Below are 11,122 nucleotides of genomic sequence, written 5' to 3'. Positions count from 1 at the left end.
CCAACCGATCTGGTTTTGCTCAAACCGCCAATAAGCACACACTGAAAGCACCCGTCCCCCAATGTCACTGCCATAAAAAACACGCCATCCACATAAAAAGCACTGTTACAAATTATCAATATTGTTAGTGCAAAGCAGGAAAAAATTAGGCCTTAAGGTACACCGCATTGGATCATTTCTGAGCTTGATGCAACACTTTGACAAATTGATAGCAGATTTACAAATAGCAATTAGCCCCAATGGTTTGCCAAATTCCCTACTGATGGTTTGGAGAAAATGGCACCATTCTTTGAGTCGAACAGCATTTCCAAAATATTCAAATAGTAAAAAGCTTGTTTTGGTTGTAATCAGCTCTTCCTTGATATCAAAAGCTATCTCAGCACGTTTTGCCTCTGGAATATGTATTCTTTCTCTCCTCAAGAACCCTGTTAATGGCAGGAAGTTAGAACACCATCACACCCCCATAATGTACTTCAATGGTACAGAAAATCGATTTTTTCTTCTAGAAATGTGAACCCACGAACTCGCCTAATAGCTTGAGACATTATACAGTTAATCAGAAATTATATACTTTAACCATGCAGCAAAGCAGGGGAAAGCGCACTGGCAAGAAATCCATGAGCTGGTTGTTATTTGAGATCGGAGCCCATAGTTACGGCGACGTGACTGATCCGAGGCAGCTGGGCCGGTATTTTGTAGCGATGCCTTTAAAGTAATAATGCTTTTTCGCGCTTTGTCAGTGGTCAGAGCGACGGTCCGCTCACGGCCCTGGACCGCAAATGGCCGCGGAAGAGGGGTCACGGAGGTCGGAGCATCGCGCGCTATCAACGCGGCTCCGCCGAGGCAGACGTTTGGGGTGGCCCTGACGAGGGCCGTTTGTGTGTTGTGTGCGCGCGCACGTTTTACTTCTTGGCTGCCTTCTTGGGGGTGGCCGCCTTCTTGGCCGCTGGCTTCTTGGGTTTCTTGGGCAGCGACGCCTTCTTCTCGGCCTTGGGCTTCTTTGCTGGCTTGGCCTTCTTGGCCGCCACTTTCTTGGGAGACTTCTTGGGAGTCTTCTTGGCGCTCGCGGGCTTCTTGGCGGCCTTCTTGGGGGTCTTCTTGACACCTCCCGCCTTTTTCTTCTCGCCCGCGGCGGCGCCCGCAGCCAGCTTGAACGAGCCGCTGGCGCCCTTGCCCTTGGTCTGCACCAGCGCGCCCGAGGTGACGGCCGACTTGAGGTACTTGCGGATAAACGGCGACAGCTTCTCCACGTCCACCTTGTAGGTGGCCGCCATGTGCTTCTTGATGGCCTGCAGCGACGACCCTCCGCGCTCCTTGAGCTCGCCGATGGACGCGTTCACCATGGCCGACACTTTGGGGTGGCTGGCCGTGGGCTTGGCGCGCACCGCCTTCTTCTTGGGGCTCGGGGCTGCCGACGACGCGGCCGGCGCTGCTGCTGTCTCTTCGGCCATGGCGGGCAAACAAATCCGACGACGACTGAAAAACTGGTGTTAGCGCTACGAGAGCAACCGACCAAGTGAGCGACGGTCGGCCGGGTGCACGGCTTCCCGGCGGCAGCGGCGAAAAAAGCGCGCTCGCCGCTCATTGGCACAAATCGCGCTGCCGACCGGCCAATCGGCGGCCTCGCGCCGCGGGTCCCTACGATGCTGGAAAAGTCGAAATTTCGAATCTGCTCACCTTTCAAGATCAGAAATGTCGCACAATATAGCTTTACAACACCAACTGCTTAGTATAGTCTGATTTATCCAACTCCTGGCTATCTGGAGAACAAAAAATTAACACTGTGACTTGGCTCGTTACAATTTTGTACGCACGAAACTACAACCGTAGCATAGAAAGCGCTGTCGCTGCAGTGTTCACGTTTGTTCATCGATACATTGGTTTCGGTGTCTAATCGATGTATTGTGACACGATGACATAATAGGTCGTTGGCAAACAGGCGACTCGCAAATTCTGGCCTCAATAGAAGCCGTTAGACCTCAGATTGCCCGAGTAAGAGCGCAAACTCGTCCGTACTGCGATACCTGTCTTGTGTTTCTCGGGTCACAGTTCTGGGCTGCTTTGGACCCTAATTTCACGCCTTGTGCCGTATCGACTGTCCACAACGGCGGCCCACCATCTAGGGCCGCGTTCAGGCACTTTCACAGCTCGGATGGAAATTGCGGGAAAGCCCCAGGCGCCCTGAAAGCGCTGCTTGCGGCATGCAAACGCCTGCGCGGCAACATTCTGGGCGCCGCAGCAGACCAACCAAGCGTCGCGCAGGCTTCTTTAGAATACGTACACGCATGCCGGACCTTCTACATTAAAACAGTACGGCACCCCAATTCTGGACTGCAGCGCGAGTCCCTCTGTGGGCAGGAAAAGCCTCTTGCGGAAGCACACCGCGCTCAGCCGCCCGCGCGCTTTTCTCACTTGACGGCAATCTGCACCGACTTTGTGTCATTCCTCCGACGCCAGGGCTTTGCACGAAAATTAAAGAATCATCTGAACTGCTTTACGTAAAATAGTGAGTGCGTAAATCAACGCCTGTATGTTGTCTGAAACTCCATTCACTGTATGCTAACAAATACTAAAACTGAAACGCAAGTGGACCATATGTCCCCAACCCATGCGCAGTTATAAAACAAACGTACGTCCCAGCTAACGTTAACAATTCAAAGGAAGAAAAAAAAAAAAGGTATTTGGTAAACACGGTGTTCAGTCGTCAGAGGTCTGACAACAAAACATCGTAAGTGCATCTTGCACCATGTGTGTGATTATTGTTTTTATTTATTATTATTTTTCGTTGAACAGCTTGGCTAAAGTTAGCTGGCCGGGACACCTTATATACCCATGATGGCTGTCTTGAGATGTTATATCTTCGTGTTTAGCTTTTTTTTCTTTTTCCAATTAACCGCCACTCACCACACCGGCTTGTCGATTCGCGAGCTTAATCACTGTGGAAGGGCAGTGTGGCACGCCCGTTTGCACTTCAAAGTTCATTTTGGTTTATCAAAATTTAATTACATGACTAGAACATGCAGATAGAGGGGACCAAAGTCAGGCGACCGTACCGATAACCTCTATACAAAACCGATAGAAGCAAACTACAAAACCAGCAGAAAAATCGAAATATAAGCAAGATAATGAAAAAAACCGAACCAACTGCAGAAATAGGTTTTAAAAATGTTTTCAAAGGCAACATAATCAATGCAACCAATACATAGACAGCCAAAGTCACTGTGCAAGTATACCAAAAGTGTTTGATCAACATAGCCACTTTTTGTTCGTGCGCTAACCAGAGCAGGTTGTCCTTTCGCTCTCTTGCGCCCGCCCTTCTCCTTCTCCCACGTCCGCGCTCGTAGCGTAGCCCTTTTTAGGGCTCCCCAGGGAGTGGGATCTTAGCCTTCTTTTCTCTCGCTACATTACTATGTAGCTCTCACCTTCACTGTGCGCTCCACCATGGATGCCAGCGAGGACATCTCATCCTCCGACCCTTGCGCAAGCGGTATCCTCCGCTCCCGCAACACCACAGCCGCCTACACAGCGTGTGGAAGACTGCTTCGTTCACGACCAGCCCACACCCCCTCGGCCATAGTGAAGAGAGTCAGGAATGCCCGAACCACCACCTCTGGCCGTGGCCGCGCACCCCCGAGAAGACTTCTCACTCCCTCACCAGAGGAACACTCACCGGCAATACAGCAAGGCTCAACACAGCCCTCTGCCACTGAAAACGCCGTTCCTTCGCCACCATCGGAGACCATCTCTTCTGTCTCCCTCAGTGCCCCTGCCGTACAGGAAGAACCCCCAGTTGTGAGATTTTATTTTCTCTCGCCTGTTGCCGCGAGTCAACTCGCCACCACGACCCTGCCCGCCACTCCACAAGTTCCGCCCTCGGTTCCCGCCGACTGTGACGAAAACGAGGCGCCCAGTGACGAAGGCCATGAGACCAGCCCCGTTTGCTCATCAAGCAATTCAAGCTCTTCTCCTGGCTCTTCCTTTTATGAGCAAACGACCCCTCAACCGTCACCCTTAGCTGTCAGCACTGAGTCCTCATCTCAGACGGACAGTGACGAAACAACCTCGTCCAGCCACAGCGACGACACCGCATCACCGCCAGCCCCCTCAGCCTGCACCGGGTACACCCCCGCCCATGCAGTCGGCTCGCCCGACAACAGCCGCAGCGCACCGCCCGACACTGCCTCCTCTGCGGCAGAAGGTGCCGTTGCAATTGCATCAGCCGCCGAGACTGACGTCACCGCCCCGACGCAGCAGCAAGCGGCCGTTTCCTCCGACCCCCGTCCCTGCAACCAGGACTCATCGCCCCCGCGACTTGTGCGTGAATCACTACTACTAAGTGGTTCATTCGGAAAGGAAGGGGGTTGGCGCTATCTTCTGCAGCCCTTGAGGGAGCACGGCTCAGCGCCAACGGGGAGGGGAGGATGGGAGAAAAGGAGGGTGTAGAGGAAGGTGTTGGTGTCGCCATGGCAGGGGCGAAGCAGACCGGCGGGCAGGGACGGGGTCACGCCATCCGGAGGGTAGGGCCTTGACAGCTCGCGTCTGGCCTGGTGTGGTCAGTCAGTCCAAGGCTGCGTGGTGGGGCAGGGCCGGAGGGCCTGCAAAGAAAGGAGCCAGCACCCATGGATGGCCGCGAGGTCATCCATGTGTGCTGGCGGTGTTAGAGAGTGGTTGAGAGCCCTGACGAGTCCAGGTACTCAACTACGCTGAGCAGGGCCGGGAGGTGGTTTCGACGGGGGAAGAGGATGTCCTCCTGTCGTGTGGTGGGAAGTCCAAGGCGGCGAAACTCCTGCAGGAGCATTCCACGGGGTTGGTTGTGTGCAGGGCAGGCCAGCAGGAGGTGCTCCAGTGTCTCTGGCTCACCACAGGAGGCGCAGGCAGGTGAGGCGATGAGGCCAAGCCGATGGCGTCGTGCGGCTGTCCAGCAGCAGCCGATTCTCAGCCGGAGAAGCAGCGAACTCTCCCTCCGTGCAAGGCCGCGTTGCGGTAGCTGCCGTGGGGGGCGTCCCAAGGACACACGCTTGTCAGGATGGGACACCTGGAGGTGCCGCTGAAGCCGGAGCCTCGTGAAGTCCGCGGCTGTGACTGCTGCACTCAAGGGGACGTCACCGTGGTGGGCACTCTTGGCTAAGGCATCGGCCTCCTCGTTGCCCGGGATGCCTACATGAGCAGGGATCCAGTGCAGGGACACCGGGCAACCTGCATCTTGTAGTGCCGCCAGTCGCGTTGAGAGGAGAGCGACCCCCAGGCTCGCCCTCTCCGGCCTCTGCAGGCTCAGGAGGGCTGCCTTGGAGTCGCAGAAGATTGCTGCTGGAGTCTGTGGGGGTTCCTCTGTGAGCAGGTCGACAGCAAGGTGGAGGCCTGCTACCTCCGCTGCTGTGGAGCTTGCATGGGCTGGAAGGCGACACTGCCTACTCTTCTGCAGGGCAGGTATGATGCACGCCGCCGTCGACGAGCCTGTGTCGGGGACCACGGAGCCATCGACGAATACCTGCAGGTGGCCCTCAAGGTCCTCGTGGAGGAGTGAGGCCGCCGTCTGCTGCAATGCGCAGGTCGGTGATCGCCGCTTGGTGATGCCTGGTAGCTCCGTGGTGATGGCGATAGGAGGTCTCTGGGGTGGGGGCAGCTGCACTGTGTTGGGTGGGGGGTTCCCGATCACCTCCTCGTACAGGCAGCACAGCCGCCCCATCTGCGATGAAGGCCGTGAGCGCAAGCGGGTCAACAGGCCACCGCCGTCTGCAGCATGGTGGAGTCGGTCGATGTGCCGCAGGCCCTGCTGTAGGAGCAGCAGCGGCAAGGGCCACGCTCCAGCCTCGGCCAGGGTGGCAGCGACCTGCGAGTTGCGCGGAACACCTAGGCAGAGCCGAACAGCTGCCCGGTGTTGCAGCTCCAGCTTCTTCAGGCGGGGTGGTGGTAGCGCCACCAGTGGGAGGGCATACCGCAGGCGTGAGGTGGCTGCTGCATCGAAGAGTTGCAAGGCCCACCTGGTTGTGCAGCCTTGTCCGCGGGCGAGGAGCTGCGAGACGGCCTCCACGCGAGAGAGAGACTCCCCTCGCCACCCATGCCAAACTCTCGCCGCGTCGTCTGCCAACGGCTGCGCCGCCCCACCTGATAAGTGGTTCTTGAGGAAAGGGAAAGGTTGACGCTATCTTCTGCAGCCCTTGAGGGAGCACGGCTCAGCGCCAAACCGCCCCACCTGCAAACACACAAGAGAACAACGCCTCTCCCCCGGCGCGTGACTCACAGTGTACACCCTCCGTGCCCTCCACCCCTCCTCGTCTCTCTCTCTCCACCGCCGTACCGTCTGCCACCGACCGCGCCTCCCCTCCTGCGAGCAGCGAGGAGACCTTCGACCTCGCCCGTGTACGTGACTCAGAGTGCGCGCGCAAGGCAGGCTCCACCTCCCCTCGCCACAGTCAACAACACGGCGCGTCGTCTGCTAGCAGCCACGCTGCTCCAACACGGAGTGACGCCGTGATGACTGACTCTGCGCATGCGCGCGGCTCCCCTCAAGGGCGCGTCGAGAACTTCTCTCCTCCGCGCATCTCTCCTGCCGGGGCAAAACAAAACATTCCCAACGCCGGGCCCCTCCCGTCACAAAAAGCGCCCGCCTCCTCCCTTCACGAGTGCAACAAACCTCGTACACAGAGCTGCGCGCTCGGGCCAATTCGCCCCCTCATTGAGGACGCCTTCTCCCAAACGGACTACGCTCATGTTACCCCTTGGCAGTCTGCCAAAACAAGCCAAAGGGTATCCCCTCCTGCCCATGATACGACCACCTGTCCCCCTGCATCATCTCTGCCCACCGTAGACAGTAACCAAACCACTGTCAAGGAGGTTACTCCCCCCAACCAAGAACTCACACGAGCACCCAGACAACGGCGCCGCCGCTATCAGCCGCTCCAGCGCGAACAGCCTCGGCCACAGCACGTCGCTCATTCCAACCCGCCTGAAACTATTCTGTTCAGGCCCAAATCAAGAACAGCGAACTTCATGTCCGCCACAAAGGACGCCATCGCGGCCCAACTCTCCAAAGTGCCTGGTGCTAAGCGTGTCCGCATTAACTTACGAGGCAACGTTGTTGCCGTGGACTGTGAACCCAGTGCCGATTCTTCACCACTCCTGGCTGTTTCTACCATTTGCGGTGTTGAGGTGAAGGCCAAAGCTGCCAACAACAAAAACGTCTGCACCGGCGTCGTCTTCGGTGTCGACCCCACCTTCGATTGCGACACTCTCGCACAAAATATCGAAAGCTCGGCCCCTATTGTCGCCTGTGCGCGCAGCGGCCGCAACCTGGTAGTCAAATTCGCCGGCAGTACAGCCCCCTCGGAAGTTGCTCTCTTTAAACAGCAACGACCTGTGCGCCCACGACGCCCCCGCCCACTCCAATGCACCAACTGCGGGAGGTACGGCCACGTTGCACCCACCTGCACAGGGCAGTCTCGCTGCCTCCGCTGCGGCGGCTCGCACAGCATGGCGGAATGCACGGCCCCCCACCCCAAATGCATCAACTGCAACGGCCGCCACATAGCCACCGAACCTCGCTGCCCCCGCTGGCAACAAGAGCGGAAAGTTGCGGAAATTATGGCCGCAGCTCCACAGCCCATCTCCCGCCGTGAGGCCGTGAGTGCAGCAAAAAAACTGTCAAGTTACGCTGCATCCAAAACGCAGTCCGAAGCTCGTCCGAGTGCCCACGTTCAGCCCGGCCGCACTTTCAGTCAAGCCCTCACAGGCCAACCTGCCCTGACGCCGCCCCCTCAGCCACAGAACGACAACTCTGACTCGCAGAAGGATGTTGTTATCGCTGCTCTCGCGGCAGCCGTAAAGGCCCTCCTTGGAACCCTCCAACACGACTCCCCCGTCCACCAATTGTGCACAGCGGCGCTAGCCGCCCACGAGGCCCTGACTCATCATGGCTAACTCTTTCGCTCCACGGCCGCGGATACTGCAATGGAACGTCCGTTCCTTGCGCTGCCGCCATGCGGAACTCGCGGGTGAACTCCTGCAGAGTAAATACGATGTCCTGGCTCTGCAAGAGACTCATATTCGCGAGGGGGAACTCACACTTCCTGGGTTCATCGCCTACCACAGTGCCACAAATTGTGAACTCACCACATGTGCCGATCACCCCTGCGCCGACTCGTCACATCCTCCCGGCCGCTCACGCGCATCACTCTACATCCGTGCACAATTGCCACATGCCCTCGTGTCTGTGTCGGACATCCAGTGCACCGGAGTTGAGTGCGTTGTTGCCACTGTCCGCGTCGGTTCTGTTGACACCACCGTCGCCTCCATTTACGTACGGCCGGCTCGGAGGTGGGATTGCCACTTCCTCAATCGTCTAGTCGTCCGCGTCAACGGTGACCATGTTTTGTGCGGGGACTTTAACTCCCACAACACATCCTGGGGGAGCGGCCACACGGACCCTAACGGGCGTGACCTCTTTGATGCCATCCATGCAGCTGGTCTTCTCGTCATCAACACGGGCAAGCCCACCTTTGCTCGACGAGGAGTCAAGAGTCGCAGCGTCATCGACCTCTCACTGGTGTCGGAGCGCTGTCACTACGAGTGGCACCGAAAGCCCGACACACAGGGGTCCGATCACTATCCCATCGTCCTCGAGCCCCTCCACAATGCTCACCAACAAGTGCGCACATACTGTGTAGTGAACTGGCCTCGTTTCCGCGAACTGTGTGCTACTGTGCCAGTCGCGTCAGACCTCTTCACACACATCGCTGAGTGCGCCAGCAGTGCTTCTGTTTCCTGTGCTGTGCCCGCCAACACACCTGCTCCGGACATCAAACAGCTCAACCTTCGAGCCGCTCGCCGGAGAGCACAACGTGTAGCCATTCGCACCACCAAACCCGAACACTGGACCCTCTACAACCGTATTGATGCCGTGTGTCGTCGTCACGCGAGGCAACGCCGCAACGAGAGCTGGGCTGGGCTCTGTGCCACTCTGGATGACCCCCGAAACCAGTCCCGATGCTGGCGCATCCTCGGTGCCATGCTCCGTCCAAAAGTCCCCCGTTGCCCGGCCCTGTCAATCGCAGTCGCGCGTCACATCACTTCCGCCCAAGTCGCCGAACTGATTGCCGACAACTTCTGCGTCCTGCCTCATGAACCCGCCTCTGCTCACGCCGTTTCATTGGCCCCTCCCGACGAAAACAAATGCGAACTTTTTGCACCTCTCCGTTACTTCCCTACACAGGGCATTAGAGACGAGATCCGTGCATTGTGTAGTGATGACTTCACCATTTACGAGCTCACATTTGTGCTCCAAAGCCGCAAACGTCGGTCTGCACCGGGAAGCGATGGCATCACCTATCAAATGCTTCGCAACCTCGACCACTCTCAACTCCCTCACCTCCTCGAAGCCTACAACGTCGTTTGGCGCACCGGAGTCATTCCAGCCTCGTGGAAAGAAGCCACCGTTGTGCCCCTCCTGAAAAAGGGCAAACCAGCCTCCCACCTAACTTCCTACCGGCCCATTTCCCTCACCTCTGCCGCTGGGAAAGTTCTCGAGGCAATGGCGCTTCGTAGGCTCGACTGGATCGCCGCCGCACTGGACTTTATTCCGCCCGAAATGAGCGGCTTCCGACGGCATCGTGCGACCGCTGACTGCCTCGCTGACGTCATCGCTACACTAGAAGACGCCAAACAACAAGGGTATGTCGGCTACCTTGTCCTACTAGACGTTAAAAGCGCCTTTGACAACCTCCCACACGACACCATCATGGACGCACTGCGCGCCATCCGTGTTTGTGACCGGCTCTTGGCCTACGTGTCTGCCTTCCTTAGCGGCCGCTCCTTTCGTGTGCGCGTCGGGGGCTCGACAAGCTCACCTCGCTCCATCTCCGTTGGTGTCCCTCAGGGGAGCGTCCTCAGCCCCTTCCTATTTAATCTTGCACTGGCACGCCTTCCCGACTTCATCCCGCGCACCCTCCCTTCTGACGTCCGCCTAGCCATTTACGCTGACGATTTGGCTCTCTTCGCTGTTGGTCCCACGTCAAGCGGCACGCAGGTTCGTCGAAGCTTACAGGGTGCCATAAACGCCATCGACTCCTACCTCACCGGCATAGGACTCAACCTATCGCCTAACAAAACGGAGGCCCTGCTCGTACACCCCCAATTTCGCGGGCGCTACCAGACTCCTCGGCTCCATCTGCGCGGTGTGCTCCTCCCGTGGTCCCGCAGAGTTCGCTACCTGGGAGTGCTAATCGACCACAGGCTCAGCTGGAAACCAGCCGTAGCGGCACTCCGCAAGGGCTCAACCAAAGTTGCAAACGCCGCGCGCTCCCTCCTTGCTCGAGGCCGCGGGTGTTCCCCGCAACTAGCCCTCAGGATATACAACGCCGTTGCCACCTCAAGATGCCTTTACGGACTTCCTCTGGCATCTCTTAGACCCTCCCAATGGGAAACTCTGGACATGCAACACAGGCAAGTCATCCGACAACTATACGGCCTCCCACGCAACTCACCAATTGGTCCCACCCTCGCGGAAGCCAAAGACTTCCCCCTGTCCGTCAGAGCACAATGGCGCGCTCTCAATCACGTCGAACGGCTACAACGCACCCGCCAAGGACAATACCTTGTTCTGCGACTGCACTCCCTCACCCACACCTGCATGGGACGGCGAGCAGCAGAGTTTCACTCCCTGGTGCCCACCCCCTACTGTGGCTGGCTCCCCCCCACTCCCCATCGTCACCGCCCGCCCGTCATTCACACAACCATTCCGGGTGTAAGAAGCAAGCGGAACACCCCCACTTGCGCAATTCTCCAGGAAGTCGCCGCCACTTTCGATGAAAGACTTTTTGGCCGCGTAAAAGTGTTCACCGACGGCTCGGTTCTCAAGAACGGCTCCGCAGCAGCAGCCTGCACCATCCCAGAGCTGTCAACCCGCAAACCAGTAGCGCACCCAGGATCTCTGCCAGGGGGGGGTTGACAGTTTGCCAATACCATCTAAACAGCACTAATTTCGATTTCTTCACGAGACATTATTCAAAAATGCGCTTTTTGCGAGTGTGCAGACGATTGCGCGTCTTACATCTTAATTACAGTACTCAAATGCGTAAGGAAAGAAAAGGGGTTAAACAAAAGGGGGGGGGGGGGGTTAAGTCGGCCT

At 57.6% G+C, this 11,122-nt stretch overlaps 3 protein-coding genes across 3 annotated transcripts in view; all 3 read right to left on the bottom strand.

The window, feature by feature from the left end:
- Positions 1–11,122, bottom strand: part of LOC119445372 (histone H1-III) — a 52,340-nt gene continuing 41,218 nt past the window's right edge. The window contains exon 2 of the mRNA XM_037709677.2: positions 1–375. The gene's annotated coding sequence lies outside the window, so the exon portion shown is untranslated. The remainder of the gene's footprint in view (positions 376–11,122) is intronic.
- LOC119445374 (histone H1-III) lies at positions 366–1,664 on the bottom strand. Its single transcript, XM_037709679.2, has one exon. It carries the CDS (start codon positions 1,449–1,451, stop codon positions 903–905), a length of 549 nt encoding a protein of 182 aa, XP_037565607.1. The 5' UTR covers positions 1,452–1,664; the 3' UTR covers positions 366–902.
- LOC119444258 (uncharacterized) lies at positions 4,658–6,936 on the bottom strand. Its single transcript, XM_037708683.1, has 2 exons — positions 6,861–6,936; positions 4,658–5,955 (listed from the first exon to the last, which is right to left on the bottom strand). The coding sequence occupies exons 1-2, from the start codon at positions 6,934–6,936 to the stop codon at positions 4,658–4,660; spliced, it is 1,374 nt and encodes a 457-aa protein (XP_037564611.1).

The sequence above is a fragment of the Dermacentor silvarum genome, chromosome 3 (assembly GCF_013339745.2).
Source record: "Dermacentor silvarum isolate Dsil-2018 chromosome 3, BIME_Dsil_1.4, whole genome shotgun sequence".
NCBI classification, from domain to species: Eukaryota; Metazoa; Arthropoda; class Arachnida; order Ixodida; family Ixodidae; genus Dermacentor; species Dermacentor silvarum.
The sequence above is the reverse complement of the archived record's forward strand: the minus strand, read 5'-3'. Positions and strand labels throughout refer to the sequence as shown.

Excerpts from the sequence above, each read along its gene's own strand:
- LOC119444258 (XM_037708683.1), bottom strand. The coding sequence starts at position 6,936 with ATGAGCGACGTGCTGTGGCCGAGGCTGTTCGCGCTGGAGCGGCTGATA. Across the intron at positions 5,956-6,860 it reads GCCGTTGTCTGGGTGCTCGT|CAGCCACCTCACGCCTGCGG; the intron begins GTGAGTTCTTGG and ends TCTTCGATGCAG.
- LOC119445374 (XM_037709679.2), bottom strand. The coding sequence starts at position 1,451 with ATGGCCGAAGAGACAGCAGCAGCGCCGGCCGCGTCGTCGGCAGCCCCG.